Genomic DNA, 19,258 nt, shown 5'->3' on the forward strand with positions numbered 1-19,258 from the left:
GAACCCCGTGGGGAGGAGGGCCACAACATCATGGCCACCAACATAACTCAGCAAAACTTGTTCTTTCTCCAGCTTTAGCTTATGGATATTCGGCAGTGTTGCCACAACGGACCGAATGGCTTCGCTCGCATCTTTCTCTGCCGCCATTACGGAACAACAACACAAACTAGCGTACGACATCAACTTCAACGTTCTCAGCCACTCCCTCTGTTTGCTGATTGGACAGGTAGAAAGTTAACCTAAGACAACTGACTTACGTATCTCATGCCTAGACGCAGTACATAAGCAAAATCCAAATTGAGCGGAAGTACGTAGGAGGGCAGCGCCAGGCTATCTGGTTAGGCCTACTGTCTGAAAATTATTGTTCACCCGAAGTCACTATAGGCTACAGCAAACTAGTTTGTGGGCGGTGCCTCTCCTACCAGGGGTCAGATGGCTGAGTATTTAGGTAGTCGGGCTATTTATTTTTAGAAGGTTGTTGGTTCGATTCCAGGCAGTGCCAAATGTTGTGTCCTTGGGTAAGGCACTTCACCCTACTTGCCTCGGGGAGAATGTCCCTGTACTTACTGCAAGTCGCTCTGGATAAGAGCGTCTGCTAAATGACTAAATGTAAATGTACTACCTCCTCAAGTCATTTTGATGGAAGCTGATTTATTTATCTATGGGAAAGTGACATGGACACTTTGTACTTTTGTAACGTATGTAAACAATAATGTGAGGATATACATGATGCCCATGTCAAACAGTAACGTCTTCGACCCAAATTTCCCATTATGCTACCGATAAAGATGTGACCATCAAGCAAGTGCATTCCTCGCCCACTAACTGTAAAAGACCGGCGGGTGCTCTCGAGGACCAAACCGTGCATCCCTCATCGTTTTTTTGTCAACCAGTGTCCTGTCGAATCGTGTGTTTACAGTAAAAACAATGCCCGATGAAGAGGAGAGTCGACTGCCACTGACAGACAAATCGGTGGACTAAATACTTCTGGATTGGGCTGTTGGGGTCAGCGACGCAGAAATAGAGGAGCTAGCTATGCAACCAGTTTGAAGTCCATTTCTGTTGAAGGTGCTTGAGTGCTGTGCTACGTGGAGCCAGCATCTCTTACAAGGCGACCACAACTTGCACAGGAAGGAAGGGGACTAGTGCTGCCAGTAGTTACAGCTATCTGGCTAGCCAGCGACCTAACGTTAGCTAATGAGTCAGGCTAACTGGAAATAGTATGTAGGGCTCCTATTTACGATTGTCATTTGTATACAGTAGGAAGCTATATAACATTCGCTAAATGAAGAGTTATTTATTTTATGCAAGATATCGTTGTTAGTATAGCTTAATGCTTCGAGTTAGCTTTAGCATTGGACGTAATCTAGATAACAGTCAGAGCAAACAAGTATGAACATTGTCATGCACTAGCTACAATCTTTGATATAACTGCTAGCCATAGCAAGCAATTTATCAGCCCACGCGAAAGGCACATGATTGACAGATGTCAGCAGACTGCATACTGTAGGGGCCCAAGGTGAAAACGGAAGACCCAGCTCCATGACCACCAGGATTTGGGTGCGAACTGTAAAGCAAGTTGCAACATTTGGGACAGAATGTCTCTTCTGCTGATCGTCATACTTGCAATTATCCTACTTGGGATACTGTTGGTTGCATTATTCAGGTAAGAGAAGGGCTTTGAAATCTCATAGAAATGTACACCCAGGCCCACATAACGAAGTCACAGCAGTCCGTTGACTCAAAACAAGGCTTGACCATATTGTATGTATTGTAACTCAGGTCAAAGTAGATCACCTGACTGGCTTTGGGCATCACACTGTGCATGTGATTCTGGTATAAAATATAGACTTAGAGATCACTCCCTACAAGTGTTATGAGAATGTTGTTAATGTGTAAGACCGAGTGGTGGCAGGGGTAGGCTACACTGCAAGATGGAACACTAGGGGCATTGTGTACAAACACAAACAAGTGACAGCTTGTTCCAGAGATTAAAATCAACATGACAAGCAAACACTTCTAGTAGAATATTCCTTGTTTCAAAGGTGAATGTGAATCAGATCACTTTGCTTTGACAGTGTGACGATTAAGGGCTATAAATACCCAGTTCCATAGTCATTTTGTTTGTAATTTTTTGGAACATAAGCCTACACTTGGTCCCAAAGCCTTTGATCAGATTTTTCTGTCTTCTCTAGATGGTTCATATGCAGCCTGGCAGTGCGATTCTTCCAGAATGTCCTGAACGCAGAACTGAAGATCCAGTCTGTTGGGCTCTTCTCAGTACGAGGAATTAGTGTCCAGTTTCAGCCCCAGCACACTATAGTAGGTTGCAGCTCTCAAGCTTGGTTCACATGACATTCATGTGTGTGGAGTGCAGGGCTGTTTCCTGACTGTATCTCAAACCGTGTCTTTCTGCTTGTCTGTTTTCCATTTAGGAAATTGACAAGATATGGATTTCAAGTAAACTGTTAAACCCTGACCTGCCGTGAGTGTTTAGCTGCATGACCTAACTAAAAGGAGAGTGATTAGCACAGTAGAGATGATAACATGTTTGTTTTGTGCTTACTGCATGCTTTTTGTTTTAGGAGGTACCTGGCCCTTTGTGTTGGTGAGACCAGAGTGAGGTTTGACCTTCAGGAGTCTCTGAAATCTCAGAAGCCCAGGACCCATGGAGGAGAGCCAGGGAAACTTGTTCTCAGCCCTGCAACATTACACTTCCTCACTCAGGTATAAATTCAGCTTACTCAAAGAAGAACACACAAATGCCTGTTATTAGTGCATGTAGTAGAAATTGTCAAATTTAACATTTGCATATGTTAATCCCAATCTTTAGACAATGAATGATATGGTCATTCATGGACGTTTGTTGACTGAGTGAAGTTCTGAATACTTCCTGGTGTTTTGTTCTAGCTGCTGTCTTTCCACATGGACTCTATCAATGTGATGGTGCTGAACCTAGCCCTGTCAGAGTCCCTGTGGCACATGACCACTAAAGACATCACCCTGCTGCTTGACCACCACAGCAAAAGGCAAACACCTTCTATCATATCAGTTAACCAGTATACAGTAGATCCGATATCATTCCAATACAGTGTTTCCCACAGAATTTGATTATATTTGTGGTGGTAGGGAGGGGCAGAGCCAGATGTGGTAAACATTAGGGGCTTAGTATGGAAGCAAATCAGTGACATCATGTTTGGAATTTTTTAAGGCATTGAATACTTAATATTGAAATTTAAACACCACAGAATTTGTTTGTTTTGAATTCGCTTTTTAAAAATTTAAATATGAATTTAATTCAATGTAAAAAAAATAATCTGATGCAATACTTCAAGGTTTAGAAATTCAGGTTGCTCAAATTTGAGGTGGGCTGCCACAAATAAATCAATGTATGTGAAACACTGCAATATTAGTACCTCATATAAGAGGTTTAGTTTTTATTCTTGAATGCCGTGCCAAGTGCTTTATGAAAAACTTTGTTTACAGGTTGGCCTGGGACTTCTCCGTGGGCCAGCTGAGCAGCAAAGTGCTCAAAAGCAGCCGTCTGGTGAGCAAGCTCTCTGAATCATTCATAACACTTCAAAACATTGGTGGTCTTCTAAAGAGCAGCCGCTATAAGGGAATGTGCTCGATGTACGCTGTGCCTGGCAGGACACGTGTCTGGCGGAGGTGTCCCTGAGCCTGGGGCTATCTGGGGACATGACTCTGCCTGAGCTGCGTCCAGGCAGGCTATCCCTGTGCGTGAGGACCCTGCTTGCGGAGCTCCACGAGGGCCTGTTCCTCAGCCAACTGCTGCTGCCCTCGACCCCTCAAAGGGACACCCACTCCAACGGTGAGTAAAAGCAGAGGATGTTTGATTATATAGAAGGAGTGTATGATGGGGGGGGGGGGGGGGGGGGGGGTGACACAGGAGTCTCATTTGCTTCCTGTTCCTGGTCTGTTTTTAGGATATGACGAGGAGGAGTTCATCAGGACAGAGGCTGTGGAGCAGTTTCACCAGCTTATTCCCCAGAAGGTCAACGTGGAGTTTGAGAATACTAACATAACTCTGTCCATGCACAGTCAAAAAAGGTGAGTAATTGGGGGACTTAAACTTACCACCTACTTTTATGTATTGTCTACTTTAAGTCAAAGTAAGCAGTGATATGCATTCCTCAGATGTGTTTTGTGTTGATCTGAATCATTCAGACACTTGAATTGGACCCTGAAGTCCCTGAAGGTGGGCTATGGACGTGAGGATGAACAGCTGCCTCTGAGAAGCTTCAGCCCAGAGCTGAGCTTCCCCCAGAGCAACCTGGAGTTCCTTCTGGAGGGTGAGAGGAGGGGGATGGGAGGGGATAGGAGGGGATAGGATGGTAAGAGGAGATGGGGTAGAGAGAGGCATCTATGGGGGAAGAGAGTGACCCTTTGGAGTCACAACAATTTCCACTTTGTTCCACAGATGGGCTTCTGCTGTCACAGAGCAGACAAAGAATACTCTGCCTTAATACACTCCGGACTGTTCTGCAGGTGATGTTGACCCACTTTACTTCACATAGCCTCAACGCTCTTCAATAGGTTTGACATCTATTAAACTGAGGGAGCAAAGAGTTAGATATTGTTGTGTGTTGCTCTTTTTTCCAGGCAACATCAGTGGACATATCGGGGTCAGTCACAGTCAACACCTGCATCATCCACTACCGTCACCAGGAGTTCTCCCATTGGCTGGACCTGTTTCCATGGGAACAGCTCATTCACAGGAAAACAGCCCATAGAAAGAGGTATTGAGCCTTTTTTGCCACACAAAACGTTAAAAAACGAGTCAAGCGGTTTTTGATTTCCGTCTGAAACTAACAACAGTGTGTCAGATTTGCTCGTATCCCTTAACCGTAACCCTTGGCGTCCTGTCTTCACCCATGTGTGCGTGTGCATTGTGTGTGTATGGTGTTGTTGTGGTGGTGGTGGTGTGCAGTCCAGTGGAGTACTTGCATACCCTTCTGTCCCAAAGGCGTTTCCCCCACCTGGAAGCCCCAGTGATGATCAGCTCCTCTGTGTCCAACGTCAATGTGTCGGTCCAGCTGGTCGACACGCCTCCCTTTGCTCTGGGCTTCATCTCCGCCAGCACAGGTACTGCACACTGTGGACAGCACACATTTCAACACGTACACACTCATGCTGAATGTACACCTACCTGAGCATCTGATCACGGTCAAACACTACTTGTTACAGAACAGTGGTATTTATGCTGGTTTTTAAAGCTGGTTTCATGTAAGAAAAGGGTGTATGCTTGTAGCAGTGCACGAAGATTTGAATCAGTCGTGGATTCTGGTATGTGGATGAATCACTCCTTTCCAAACATTCCAAACCCAGCTAGATTAGATACCGCTTCTTTTATGTGCAGCAGGTATTTGACATTTGTTATACATTAACTATTATTCCTTTGGGCGTGTGCACATGTACTGCAGTGATCGTTACAGTCATTGTATTTTATATATATATATATTTGCACCGTATGTATCGACAAAACGTATCCAAGCTAACATCCCACAGCATTCTGCTTTCTGACTGCTGGATCTCTCCTCCTGCTCTGGTCCTCAGAGCTGCAGCATCTCCTGGACATCAGGACCGTGGCTGAAAGCCTGCAGACCCAGAGCGTGCACCAGCGTTGCTCCCTGTCCCTGGACCACTTCTGGTGGAGGGTGGGCCAGGGCTCCCACATCCAGCAGGCCCCCCACCCCCCTGGGAAACACGTGTGGGGGGAGGCCCTGATCCTTGACTCCCTCACTCTGCAGGTACAAAGCTACGTCACATCATTCAATACACTTCTTTGGCCCTGAAGAAAATTCCAGCATTCGGGTGACTGAAAATAAATTAATAAAATAAAAAGGTTTTAACCCTTGTGTTGTCTTCGGGTCACGATGAACCGAAGGTAACACAATGGTTAAAGAGGTAGCATGTGGAGTACAAACAGTCTCAGAAATATCTCACACGCAAATATAAGTCCATCAGACACGGTGTGCCGGATTCGTTTTCCCCCTACATTCTTCCTTCGTCCATCTCCTCCTCAGGGGAGCCTCAACAAGCCCCAGCTGGAGTCGAACAGCCAGGCTCCGAGCCTGAGCGTGGAGTCCAGCCTGAAGGGACTCCAGCTGGAGATATCAGAGACCTGCGGCCTGTGCCTGTCCCGCCTGCTCTCTCTCTGTAACCTGTCCGGCTCCCGGAGGCTGAGGGCAGCCGAGCAGCCAGACGTGGTGCCCTGCTCCGCCCTCGCCGACGGGGACGTCACCTCCACCCACCAAGCGCACATTCTTCTGCTTTTCAAACTAGAGTGTAGCCTGGAGGATGTCAATGTGTTCACGCTCTCCAATGTGGCTGGTAGGTGCTAACGCTGCACGGGAGGGGAAGTTCAGCTGAATCTGCTGTATGATCATGCCCCTACACACACACGCCTGCTTGTTTTTATTCTCCAGGTGCCGTGTCGCTGCGAGTGGACACTGTGGAGGCCTTGGGCTCTGGGGAGAGCTACAGGGTGTCTGTCCAGGGGGTGACTCTGTCCGTGGTGAAAGCTCTTACAGAGACCGTGGAACCGTGCTGTCCCTCCGCCCAGATCCTCAACCCCGTCCTCAAACTCCGCACCCTGGCCCTCTGCTACCACGTCACCACCTGGACCCTGGAGGTAGGCACCGGGACGCAGCCACTGTCCGAGCATCCCTCCCCCTGACAGCTTCTCCCCAGATCCACGCAGGTCCGCACAGGCAGCCTAAGGGTGTGTTCCCCCCCCCCCCCCCGTGCAGGTCCAGTGTGAGGAGGAGCTGGATGTGCAGTGGATGCCGTCCGACCACATGTTCCTGTACCACCACGCCACAGAGAGCCACAGCTGCTGGGCTGCTCTGTGCGACTCTCTGGGGCTGCACCGCGGAGTGGAGAGTCCAGCAGCTCCCCCAGAGAGCCAGACCGCCCATGGGCAGAGCCGAGTGCTGTGCGTGCGGGCAGAGCTGGGCCGCACCCGCCTGACGGCGCACGTGACGGAAAAGAACTACATCCTGTGGCACACGCAAGCCCTCTCCGTCTCCTCCCACGCCGGCTCCGTGCACCTGCGCTCGCCCCACCTGCTGCTCAACTTCGACGGCAACGACATCTTCTCCTTCAAGGGTCTCGACGTCCAAACGCACCCCGAGCTGAAGGACATGGAGCAGCACCGCCACGGATTCCCCTTCCTCACCACGCCCCACAACCGCACCTGGGTCTTCACCTGCCCCAACCTTTCCGTGGAGTTCCCTTACCAGTACAACTTCTCCAAAACCTTCGACAAGGCCATCAGCGTGCAGAAGTGGCTGAAGACCCTCCACCACAGGCCCGACGAGACCCCGGACCCCCAGCGGCTGCCCCCAGACCTGGTCTTCAGCATCAGCCAGTTCTCCTTCGTCTTCCTGGACGACGTGTTTGAGATCAAGCTGCGGGACAACTACGAGCTGATGAAGGACGAGAGCAAGGAGAGCGCCAAGAGGCTGCAGCTGCTGGACAAGAAGGTGGCGGACCTGAGGAAGCAGCATGGGGAGCTGCTCCCCGCCAGGAAGATCGAGGAACTGTACACCTCGCTGGAGAGGAAGCACATCGAGATCTACATCCAGCGATCGCGCCGCCTCTACTCCAACACGCCCATGAGGAAGTCCCTGCTCACCTGGACTGTGTCGGACCTGGAGCTGGTGGTGCTGGCTGACCAGTCCCTCCACGGGCCAGAGAGGGTCAGGGAGCAGCTCCGGGACATTGACGGGGTCAGCCCCTTCCCTAGAGATGGGCTCCCCCTGGTGGTCCAGGGGTGTAGGGCGATCAAGTTTCAACTCGCCGCCTTCCTGGGTGAGTTCCAGAACCCGGACCTAGCTAGCTATATTGTCACACTAAAGCACCTTGTAGTTATGTAAACCACAGTGCATTTTGTCTATCTTTGTGTCCTGTTGAATGATTGAATTCTGTCTTCTCTCTCATTGACCAGTGAGGATCCGGGACTATCCCCGCTACCTGTTTGAGATCCGGGATTGGGACCTGGCCGGACGTCTGATTGGCACAGAGCAGGATGGACAGGCCAGGGGTCGCCGCAAACAGGTGGTCCCATTGGGCCAGCCCTGGGGTGACATCATCGTCCTCAGGAACATGCCCCCACTCAAGTTTTACTATGATTTCACCTGTGAGTGTTTCATGCCTTTGCCTCACAATACACACAATTCCTCCACATTATCTCATTTGCACCAAAAACTACATTAACAAAATGTTTGTAACTACATCAAATGTCTAAATCTTTGGTAATTTTTTTTCTTGTCTTCATTCTCTTCCACACAGCCAACATATCTCTCTACACTATCGTATGGGGTCCCTGCTGGGACCCAGCCTGGACACTGATTGGTCAGGCGGTGGATCTGTTAACCAAGCCCACGGTGGACCCCTCCCCTTCCCTGGCCTGGTGGGACAAGAGTCGCCTGCTGATGCACGGCCACTGGGTCATGAATATCGACCAGGCGAACCTCCACCAGCTGGCCACTGAGGTAAACACTTCCTGCTGAACTGTCCTCACACTTCCTGCTGAACTGTCCTCACACTCCCTGCTGAACTGTCCTCACACTTCCTGCTGAATTCTCCTCACACTCCCTGCTGAACTGTCCTCACACTTCCTGCTGAATTCTCCTCACACTTCCTGCTGAACTGTCCTCACACTTCCTGCTGAACTGTCCTCACACTTCCTGCTGAACTGTCCTCACACTTCCTGCTGAACTGTCCTCACACTTCCTGCTGAACTGTCCTCACACTTCCTGCTGAATTCTCCTCACACTTCCTGCTGAACTGTCCTCACATTCGCCCCTCATCTGATGACATGAGCGATGCTACTGAGAGCTAGATACACCAGGGTCAGGTCAATCTGTGGGCTAGGTGAAACTGTGGACAAGGTAAAAGCAACTTTTCCTCTCTTTGAAGGACCCCTATAACACTACAGAGAACATGCACTGGGAATGGAACAAGCTCATGTACGAATGGAACCCTGGACAGTTTGTCTTTAAAGGAGACATGGACGTGAATGTGAGGACAGCCTCTAAGTAAGTAGAACAACTCAGAATCCAACATTTCTTCTTCACATGATATCCCATGTAAACCCTATTTATATAAACGAAATTCCATCATATGTTATTTTGCTTTCCTCCTCCTCAGGTATGATGACATCTGTTTCCTGCACCTACCCAACCTGTGCATGACCCTCGACCTCCAATGGCTGTGTCACGGCAACCCCCATGACCACCACGCCGTGATGCTCTGCTGCGCGGAGAACGTAGCCGATGTGACCTCGGGTCAAGCCCACGACTCCTACAGAGCCTTCCGCTCAGAGAACCTGAACCTCTCCATCACCATGGACCTCAACCAGCACTGTGGAACAGGTGGGTCAGATGTCAACCTTAACCAGCACTGTGGAACACGTGGGTCAGATGTCAACCTTAACCAGCACTGTTGAACAGGTGGGTCAGGAGGTACACTGTTGATAAAACAGCTCCTGGATACCATCTACTGCAGCAATTCCCAAACTGTGGGCCGTAAACTTGTTTACCCAACAGGTTGAGTAAAGAGGCATAGTTCAAATTTGTGTTTACCTTTCCAGTGAATGAATCAGTAGTGTGTGTGTGTGTGTGTTGTCCCTGTCAGAACCCTGTCAGCCCAGGATCCTGCTGTACAGCAGCACGCTGCGATGGATGCAGAACTTCTGGGCCACCTGGTCGGGGGTGTCACGCCCCATCTGTAGGGGCAAGCTCTTTCAAAGCCTCAGGCCTTTCCGCAAGAAGCTGGGCCAGCACTACAAACAGATGTCCTACACCGCGGCCTTCCCACAGCTACAAGTGAGTCCACGCACACACATACACACACGCACTCCCACTGTAAAACATCTTCTCGACATGCCGTGGCTACCTAGCAACACCGAAAGCAGAGGATATGTGATCGATAAGTGTCTCTCTTTATGTCAAGTCTAGTTTTTCGGTCTCATTCTTTAATATTATTATATCGATGTCATGTTTTTTTTGTTTTTTTTACCTCTACTTCAGCAGATTAGTTAAGAGCATATAAATATAATATTGTGTATACAATACTGTGTATATACTAATACTGTGGATGTTAAGTAATCTTGTTTGTCTTTGGCAGGTGCATTACTGGGCGTCCTTCGCCCAGCAGAGAGGGATCCAGGTGGAGTGCAGTAAGGGACATGTCTTCACCAGAGGAGCCCAGAGACTCATCCCCCAGGGTAAGGACCTTGGCACTGCTCCCACACTCTAATGCCAAGCGCTATTTATACACCTACGCACGTCGCCACAACCTCGTTCAGACGCCAGACTGATGACCCAAACAGCCTTGCTTCATTGTCTGACCCGGCCTGAATGTGTGTGTGTGTGTGCTCCCCCCCCCCTCCACCACACACACACACACACACAGCTGGCACGGTGATGAGGAGGCTGATCTCGGAGTGGAACGTGACCCAGATGGTGAGCGAGCTCTCCCAGATGACAGTCCACCTCATGGCGTCCACCAGGGACGAGACGGCCGACCACCAGATCAACGCCCAGGTGAAGAAGACCCACCTGCTCAGCCTGTCCTCCCTCAGCTACCAGCGCCAGAGCAACCGCATGGAGGAGGTAAGACCCCCCCGGACACAGGCCCTCCGAGGGCTGCTAGCTTCAGACACCATGGTCTGGTGTTGTCCTATTGGATTCCCTGTGGATCAATGGTGTTTCAATAGCTTTATCTTTTTTTAATTTCATTTTTTTATACAGGAAGTAAACCCCAAGGACGAAAGCAACGCGTCCTATACCCACAAGCTGTGCCTGGTGGACCTGCGAGCGTCCTGGACCACCACCAACAGGAACATAGCGTTCGGCCTGTACGACGGCTACAAGAAGGCGGCCGTGCTGAAGAGGAACCTGTCCACCGAGGCCCTGAAGGGCCTGAGAATCGACACCCAGCTGCAGGCCAAGAAGCTCAAGCGCTCCCTCTCCAACTACTCTCCCAGCTCTGCCCCCTCCGCCCCGGCCGTGCCCAGCACCAGCCGGGCAGAGAAGAACCAGAACGAAGGTGAGGAGGAAGTCCTCTTCAGAACGTTGGCTTTGTTTCTCCGCTGTTCTGTAAACCCGTTTCATCCTTCCGTCCGTCCGCCCGTCCGTGCAGGGACGTCCATGCTACAGAAGCTGATCGAGGAGACGGACAAGTTTGTGGTGTTCTCGGAGGAGGATTCTGGCGTGAGCGACCTGCTGTGCGGCATCGCCGCCTGCCAGACGGACGACGTCTACAACCGCAACTGGTTCATCGAGCTGGTCAACTGCCAGGTAACCGGGCTCCCGCAGCGAACCTCTCTCTTATTCTCAAACCGTCATCGATTTTAAGCGGGAAAAGGAAAGTCAGCGGTCGGCGTAATCATTTCACCACACAAAAGAGACTTTCAACCCTGTGTCCCTGTCACTGACCTGATGTATGTTGTCATGGTGACCCCCCCCCCCCCCCTGGTCTAGATGATGCTGCGGGGCACGGAGACGGCGGGATGCGTGCTGGTGTCTGCCGCCAAGGCCCAGCTGCTACAGTGTGAGCACCACCCTGCCTGGTATAGTGACACGCTCAAGCAGAAGACCACCTGGACCTGCCTGCTGGACGGCATGCAGTACTTTGCCACCATGGAGCCCAACCCGTCAGACCAGGAGGACTGGCAGCTATGGCTGGAGGTGAGGCCTTGCTTCAGCTCCACACATCACCGAACCTCATCTGGAATCACAATCCCTCTCTCTACAGGAGGCCTATAGCCTGGTCATAACCGGAACTGTTTTTCACTAACCCGCCTGATGCTACTAGCAGTAATTCATGGAAAGGCCAAGCCTGTAACCATAATCGGGATTACACTCAAATCTCAGGGATTTTCCAGTGAGCTAACGGTTTGTGTGGGCGTGTGGTGCTGCAGGTGAAGAACATCGAGGAGCACAGAGAGAGGAATCTGGACTCGGTTCTGGAGCTGATGGAGAGTGGCCAGGCCGTGGGAGGCATGGTCAGCACCACCACAGGTACTGATCCTGCTACACACACACCATACACATATCTTCACACACATACACACACACACTGCAAACGCACACACACTGCACACACATCTGCATGCATGCTACACGCAGCTCTGCACAGGCACACACACTGCACACACATCGGCACCCTCATCTGCACTCAAACACACACATACACACTACCTCCAGAACTCTGACCCTGAACTGTGACTCTGTTTGCCGTTCGCCAGACTGGAACCTGCCTGCCCAGGTGAACGACACCCAGCAGGTGCAGCGGATCATCTCTCGCTGCAGCTGCCGTATGTACTACGTGGGCTACAGCCACGACATTGACCCTGAGCTGGCCACGCAGATCAAGCCCCCAGACCTGAGGGGCAGCCACGAGAAGGAGGACCTGCTGAAGAAACAGGCCGGTAAGATCCAAACACAGTCAGACCTTTACTTGAAACGAGGTGCATTTGTTTTTTGTCAAAATCTCTCTCGAGGATTGAGCCAAATCTTTCTATGTAGTTTTGTTCACGACTTAGTCTTTGCTGCCCTGTTCTGATTCTAGGGGCGGTAGACACCTTCACCCTGACTCACCATGACCTGGAGATCTCCACCAACCCTGTGCAGTACGCCATGATCCTGGATATCGTCAACAACCTGCTGCTCCACGTGGAGCCCAAACGCAAGGTTCAGATCCCGCCCCGGTCCATCTCTCTTAACCGTGAGCTTGTAGGGTGTCGCTCCCTCCTCACCCCTGCGCCCTGTGTCGTCCGCAGGAGCACAGTGAGAAGAAGCAGCGCGTCCGCTTCCAGCTGGAGATCTCCAGTAACCCGGAGGAGCAGCGCAGCAGCATCCTGCACCTGCAGGAGGCCGTCCGACAGCACGTGGCCCAGATCAGACGCCTGGAGAAGCAGATCTACTCCAACAGCAGGGTCAGTCTAAATACAGACACACACAACCCACCCTAGTGTGCAATGTACCATCACAGGGGCCATAGACCGTAGAGGTCAAGTCTCTGAACTTCAACAGCAGGGTCAGGCATGTTGTGCTAATAGTTGCTACAGTATTGAACAACAGAGGCAGCTGTACAGAAAGTACAGTCAGTTAAACTGGAATGGATATGAGCGTTTCAGTGTCAGCACAGTGAGAAGGGGCCATAGATGTTAGAGGTTCTGTCGGGTGGGGGAGTCAATCCGGGTCCCCGTTGCTGACCCACCACATGTTGACCCACAGGCCCAGACAGAGGACCTGAGAGGAGACGAGCTGTCCGAGATCATCGTGAGGCTGCAGAACCAGCTGAACCAGGAGAAGACGGACATGCAGATGAAGAGCGAGGAGCTCAACATCCTCATCAGGTTCCTCTCAGCCCAGCGCGACACACATCCCCCCCACACCACCCACCCCGCTCAGAGGACAGGGTGAAAAAAAACAAAGATATCGAACAGGCTGAAACTGACCTGTGTCTCTGTGCTCTCTCCAGGTGTTTCAAGGACTTTCAGCTGCAACGGGCCAACAAGCTGGAGCTCCGCAAGCCCCCCGAGGACGTCAGCGTGGTGAGGAGGACTGAGATCTGCTTCGCCCAGGCCCGCTGGTGCCTCACCGAGGAGGACGGCCAGCTGGGCATCGCTGAGCTGGAGCTGCAGAGGTTCATGTACAGCAAGGTGGGCACCTGGGCGAAGGGAGGTGTGCCTTTTTAGGGCAGTGATGGCGAACGATGTGCCATCGAGGGCCAAGAGGGTGCAGGCTTTCGCGTCAACCAAGCACTACACCAGCTAATTTCACGAATGAGTTGCTCCACTTGGCGAAGTCAGCTGGTGTAGTGCTTGGTTGACGCGTAAACCTGCACCCTCTTGGCCCTCGATGGCACATGGTTCGCCGCCACTGCTGTTAGGGGTTAGGTTTGGGGTTAGGGTTTGGGCTAGGCTAACCCCTTAGATACTGACCCGTCTGTGGAACCCGTCTCCCTGCAGCTGAACAAGTCTGACGACACGGCGGAGCACCTCCTGGAGCTTGGATGGTTCACCATGAACAACCTCCTGCCCAATGCCGCCTACAAGGTAACCTCTGACCCTTTCACCTCCGCGCTACAGTCTGGACAGGCACAGCATGTAAAGCTAACTACAGGATGAAGCTATGCTAGTCCCTTTCTTGAAGTGTTGTTCACACCAAGGCCACTAGGTTGTGTCGGTTTATGTTTACGTTTCTCTGCTGGCTTCCTCCTGTGCAGCACGTGAGGGTATGTATGGTGCTGGTACCGTCTTTGGGTATTCAAACCCTCTCATCTCTTCACTCGGTGACGGAACTCGCATGACAGCCATCGGACGTCCCCCACCTTCACCCTACCCTAACCCCACCTCATCCATGTTCTCCACCGTATATTTTTCTGTCTGAACTTCCTCGTCATTATCTTTGCTGTGTTTTACATTGTGTGAGGTGTGTGTTGTGTGAGGTGTGTGTTGTGTGAGGTGTGTGTGTGTGTGTTGCTTGTTCCCAAGCCCCTCTCATGGCACATGGAGTATGTGGAGCCGGAAATCTGGAGTGATTTGTCCTCTTACATTGTGCACCGACGTGTTTCTCATTGACCACGATGGCACACGGTTCCATCAGTCCGAATGAACCCTACCATTTTGCCCAACTGTTTGTCACCATCTTCGCCGTATTGCCAGGCGCATTGTGGGCCTGATATGCTGTCGTTCGAGACTACTGAAATGCCCTCCCTCTGTCTGTCAGGTGGTGCTGCGTCCTCAGAGCCCCTGCCAGTCAGGGCGCCAGTTCGCCCTCCGCATCTTCAGCAAAGTCCGACCCCCTGTGGGGGGCATCTCAGTCAAGGAGCACTTTGAGGTGAGGAGACCCAGACTATCTTAGACGTTTGCCTCAACATCAGTGGCCTCAGAGCCCACGGCAGCTCAGCGGGACATTTATGTGTTGATGGCTCAGATGGCTGAGCGGTTAGGGAATCGGGCTGTTAATCAGAAAGTTGCCGGTACGATTCCCGGCCATGAAAAATCACGTTGTGTCCTTGGGCAAGGCACTTCACCCTGCTTGCCTCGGGGGAATGTCCATGTACAGACTTTGAGTTGCTCTGGATAAGAGCGTCTGCTCTATGACTAAATGTAAATGTGTTGCTGTTTTTTCAGGTCAACGTGGTGCCTCTCACCATCCAGCTCATGTACCAGTTCTTCAAAAGGATGATGGGATTTTTCTTCCCGGGGAGGAATGTGGAGGAGGAGGAAGTTGCTGATGAAGAGGACAAGTTCCGATTGGTCACCACAGGTATGTCTATCCACTTCTGGTTATTGACCTACAGCTTTATGAATTATTGGCCTGTGAGTATTGGTTGCCCCCCCCCTGTCCCGTCCCGTCCCGTCCATCTCTACATATGTGCACCAGCCTAAAAGCCTTACCCCGCGGCTCACAGATCAATGATAGTTTCCATTGTCTTTGCCTGTCCTTTGGGTGCGGTATTGAATTGCTGGTTGCTGCATGTTATGCCATCCCCTAGGCTATAAAAAGCCTGTGTCGACTGTGCAGTGCGACCTTGAGAGGTGTGAGTGTGTGTGGGTGGGTCTGTGTCTGTGTGTGTATGTATGTGGGTGTGTGTGGCAGTGTCAGTTCTCAAGTGCGGCACAGGGGGAGTATAGGGTTTGTGATGTGGAGAGTCACCCAGAGGTGACAGTGCTGGCGTTGTTGTGTGAACACCAGGTATTCCTGTGGTGAAACCCCGTCAGCTCTCAGAAGACACCATGGGGGCCCTGGGCCCCAGCAAAGGGGTCACCCAGGGGTTAAACCGCACAGCAGGGGTCAGGAGGTCATTCCGCAAAACCCCAGAGGTACGACAATCCTATGAACAAACATCAGAGAGAGAGGAGTAAAGATGGTTGGATTCCCACATTCATTCCATGAAGTCTTGACCATTATAATGAATTCCATGCGTGATACCAAACATCTTGTCTTTTTAATGTATGTCTCCCCTCTGTCCTCCAGCATCCTGTGGATGACATAGATAAGATGAAGGAGAGGGCAGCCATGAACAACTCCTTCATCTACATTAAGATCCCCCAGGTCCCTCTCTGCGTCAGCTACAAGGTGGGGGTGCTTAACGGTTCACTGCATGTTGACCTATGACCTCCTATATCCTATACTGATCCACGCAGGGAAACAGCAGGATTATCACACACTGTGGGGAACCAGAAAACCTAGGTTGTTCATGTACTGTCTACCAGGCCTGACAGGAAAATCCCACAGCATCTGCTGTGTTACCATGTGTGGTTTCTTACATCCTATTGAACAGACACTATGTCATCATTTCAAAGGGAGTCACATGGACTGCCATTTTAATCTCTCAGATTTTCAATTTCAGGTCTTTAGGGGTTTGCATAGTAATTATTTCTGTCCCCCACTGTGTTAATATGCTTCACATCTTATGTAAAGCCCAGAAACAAGCCCACACTTGTTGGTCATTCTGAGTCATACTTCTACAATATGACCTAATCAAACCGAACGTCCACTAGGATTTCTCAATAAGAAAACAGTTGCCTGTACGGTATCCCATATTGTGTCCTTTTAAACACAGCACTACAGCTCAGTAAGACGTATTTTCTTGTTGTCGACGTGTGTGTGTGTGTGTGTTCGTGCCCCTAGGGAGAGAAGAGCAGTGTAGACTGGAAGGACCTGAACCTGGTCCTGCCCTGCCTGGAGTACCACAACAACACCTGGACCTGGCTGGACTTTGCCATGGCTGTGAAGAGAGACAGTCGCAAAGCTCTGGTGGCACAGGTACTGACACCCGCAGGAACCTGACTGTTCTGGAAGATCAATATCAATATTCAAGCCTGAATTTCTCAGTGTGAGGTGTTCTGGGCACGTTCCACTGGGAAGAGGCCCCGGGGAAGACTCAGGACACGCTGGAGGGACTATGTCTCTCGGCTGGCCTGAGAACGCCTCGGGGTCCCCCAGGAAGAGCTGGTGGAAGTGGCCGGGGAGAGGGAAGTCTGGGCCTCCCTGCTTAGGTTGCTTCCCCCGCGACCCGACCCCCGGATAAGGGGCAGATGACGACGACAAGCCTGAATTTCAAAGCCTCTAAAGTGTTAATCTATTAGTCAAGGCTCCTATACTTTTTGTTTCTAATTTAACATATTTATACAGGCGTGTATTTTTGAGGTGACACTCGTTTTCTAAACCGTTTTCTCGTGTCGTCCTCTCATTGCGCAGATGATCAAGGAGAAGCTGCGTCTGAAGCCGGCGTCGGGCTCGGACACGCGCGGCAAGGCGTCCGAGGGGAAGTCTGACAGCATGCAGCAGCAGGAAGAGGACGAGAAGGCCCGCCTGCTCATCGGACTCAGCACCGCCGACAAGAGCACCAGCAAGAAGAGCATCTTCAGCCGCCGCAAGTGACACGCACGCTCGCACACACGCTTACACACGCGTGCTTACACACTCACACTGAGACAATACCATGCTGTGGCAGCTACCCACCCCATTCCCTAGTTTAGGGAATTAGGAAGAGACCAGACCGTCATTTGTGTGGAGAACTGGGGGTTTGACGTCGTCCTACTGGGAGGTGGGGGGGGGGGGGGGGGGGGGGGGGGGGGGGGGGGGGGGGGGGGGCGAGAGCCCAGTTATATCCAGCCTGCTCCCCCTTCCTGTTCACACACTACCTGCGCCTGCCGAACCTAAAGGATGTTCTCAGCCTGGACCTGTTCACTGGCCTGGACCTGTTCACTGGCCTGGAACTGTTCCCTGTCTCCCTTAAAACTGCTGTGTAGGCATTTAAGGAATGGGCTGATGTTCACGGATGTATAACGAGAAATTCAGGATGTCACAGACCAAGTATAGTCTATGTTTTTCCTTCAGTTTGCTTTTGTGCCATGTATAACGTTTCGTTCTTTCACATCATCAAATTACTGGTAAGGTCCTGAAATTTCTCTGAAAGGTCCTGAAATTTCTCTGAAAGGTCCTGAAATTTCTCTGAAAGGTACTGAAATTTCATGGAAAGGTCCTGAAATTTCTCAACCAATAACACTTTGTGTTCTCTATATGTTTTTTTTTATTGGTTTCTTTCAGGGTATTACACCAGGGATGTATGTAGTTGTAGGGTTCACTGTTTAGGGATAGATTGCATTGTTATTTTCAGGTGTTGACTAAGAGCAGTTTCCCTGCCGGTTCAGGATAATCCTGTCTCTACAGAAGATCAAAACTCAACTGAATAGACCTTGAAAATATTCAAGTGTGTGTTCTAAGAAACACCCTGGTCTTAGAGCACTGCACTGGGCACGATGTTTTCTTAGTCTAGTGTTTTTTTGTAATTGGTTCACAAAGCGTCTTACTCACGACAACCTTATCACACTGTCACTGACTGGGAAAGCTATCACTGTAAAAGTTGGCAAATCTTTTTTTTTATTATATACATTATTATATAAGACTTCCTACAACTTAAAAAGCATCTAAAAGGGAGCTGAACATGTATTGTTCCTAAACATATCTGTGCAATATAAAATAAAAGCAAGCAGCAAAATAAAGAATACTGGGGATTGGCACTTCCATTGGTTCCAATGGGCTGTTGAAAGTCATAGCTAAAGACTTCTGTTGCAGTTTGTGGCTGACTGATGTTTTGTAATTTTAACACTAAAGCACTTTTTAAGCAAAGTATTTTCTGATATTTTTGTAACCATGATGATTATTTTCTGTTGAATTGCTACAGTACTGCTGAGCTAGTTATGTCAAATAAGGTTGCCTAAAAGTAAATATATTTCAAGGAATTATTCTCTGATATGTTTCTCTCATGTTGCGATATGAAAATAGATATTGTAATTAATTCATATATTTTCTGTTCCACTGTTCTGTAAGAATTTTTCACTGTGCATGTAAAATTGCATAATTAATTGTCAATAAAGGGGTTATTCTGTCACTTGACAACAGTGTATTGATGTTATGTTAAACTGTCCTAAATCGGTCGTAGTTTCCATCATGACGTTAGTTTTCAACTTGGCTGCAAGTCAGCCAGTGCGAGCGGTTGAAGGATTATCAATCTGACAGTCTCAACTGGAGCGGAATTTGACGCTCTGTGGAATCCCATCGAATGATGTACGATGTTGGTGTTCGTTGCCCTGAATGATCAACGCACTTTAGAAGGGGGCAGCTATGGCGCGGACAAGATTTCATTTTCCTAGTGAAAAGGGATTACACCAACAGACATCGCTAAATCGTTGACTTTCAAGTGA

At 50.2% G+C, this 19,258-nt stretch overlaps 1 protein-coding gene across 2 annotated transcripts; it reads left to right on the forward strand.

Annotated features, from left to right (window-relative positions):
• The first annotated feature begins 865 nt into the window (after positions 1-865).
• Positions 866-18,950, forward strand: LOC124477644 (protein KIAA0100-like). Of its 2 annotated transcripts, none has more exons than XM_047035578.1 (39): positions 866-1,666; positions 2,196-2,322; positions 2,436-2,485; positions 2,586-2,727; positions 2,911-3,029; positions 3,487-3,547; positions 3,652-3,832; positions 3,948-4,071; positions 4,189-4,313; positions 4,442-4,509; positions 4,624-4,760; positions 4,952-5,106; positions 5,578-5,771; positions 6,048-6,354; positions 6,450-6,655; positions 6,774-7,836; positions 7,973-8,164; positions 8,317-8,519; positions 8,947-9,065; positions 9,178-9,401; positions 9,664-9,854; positions 10,156-10,255; positions 10,444-10,643; positions 10,782-11,079; positions 11,173-11,330; positions 11,514-11,720; positions 11,954-12,053; positions 12,281-12,463; positions 12,604-12,725; positions 12,815-12,970; positions 13,272-13,393; positions 13,519-13,699; positions 14,009-14,095; positions 14,769-14,879; positions 15,176-15,311; positions 15,741-15,868; positions 16,023-16,124; positions 16,680-16,814; positions 17,250-18,950. In XM_047035578.1, exons 1-39 carry the CDS (start codon positions 1,599-1,601, stop codon positions 17,430-17,432), a joined length of 6,765 nt encoding a protein of 2,254 aa, XP_046891534.1. In that variant the 5' UTR covers positions 866-1,598; the 3' UTR covers positions 17,433-18,950. The 2 variants fall into 2 exon arrangements, with proteins under 2 accessions (XP_046891534.1, XP_046891535.1); XM_047035579.1 differs by having other exon boundaries at positions 4,988-5,106.
• Positions 18,951-19,258: the final 308 nt, after the last annotated feature.

The sequence above is a fragment of the Hypomesus transpacificus genome, chromosome 15, assembly GCF_021917145.1.
Source record: "Hypomesus transpacificus isolate Combined female chromosome 15, fHypTra1, whole genome shotgun sequence".
Classification (NCBI taxonomy): domain Eukaryota; kingdom Metazoa; phylum Chordata; class Actinopteri; order Osmeriformes; family Osmeridae; genus Hypomesus; species Hypomesus transpacificus.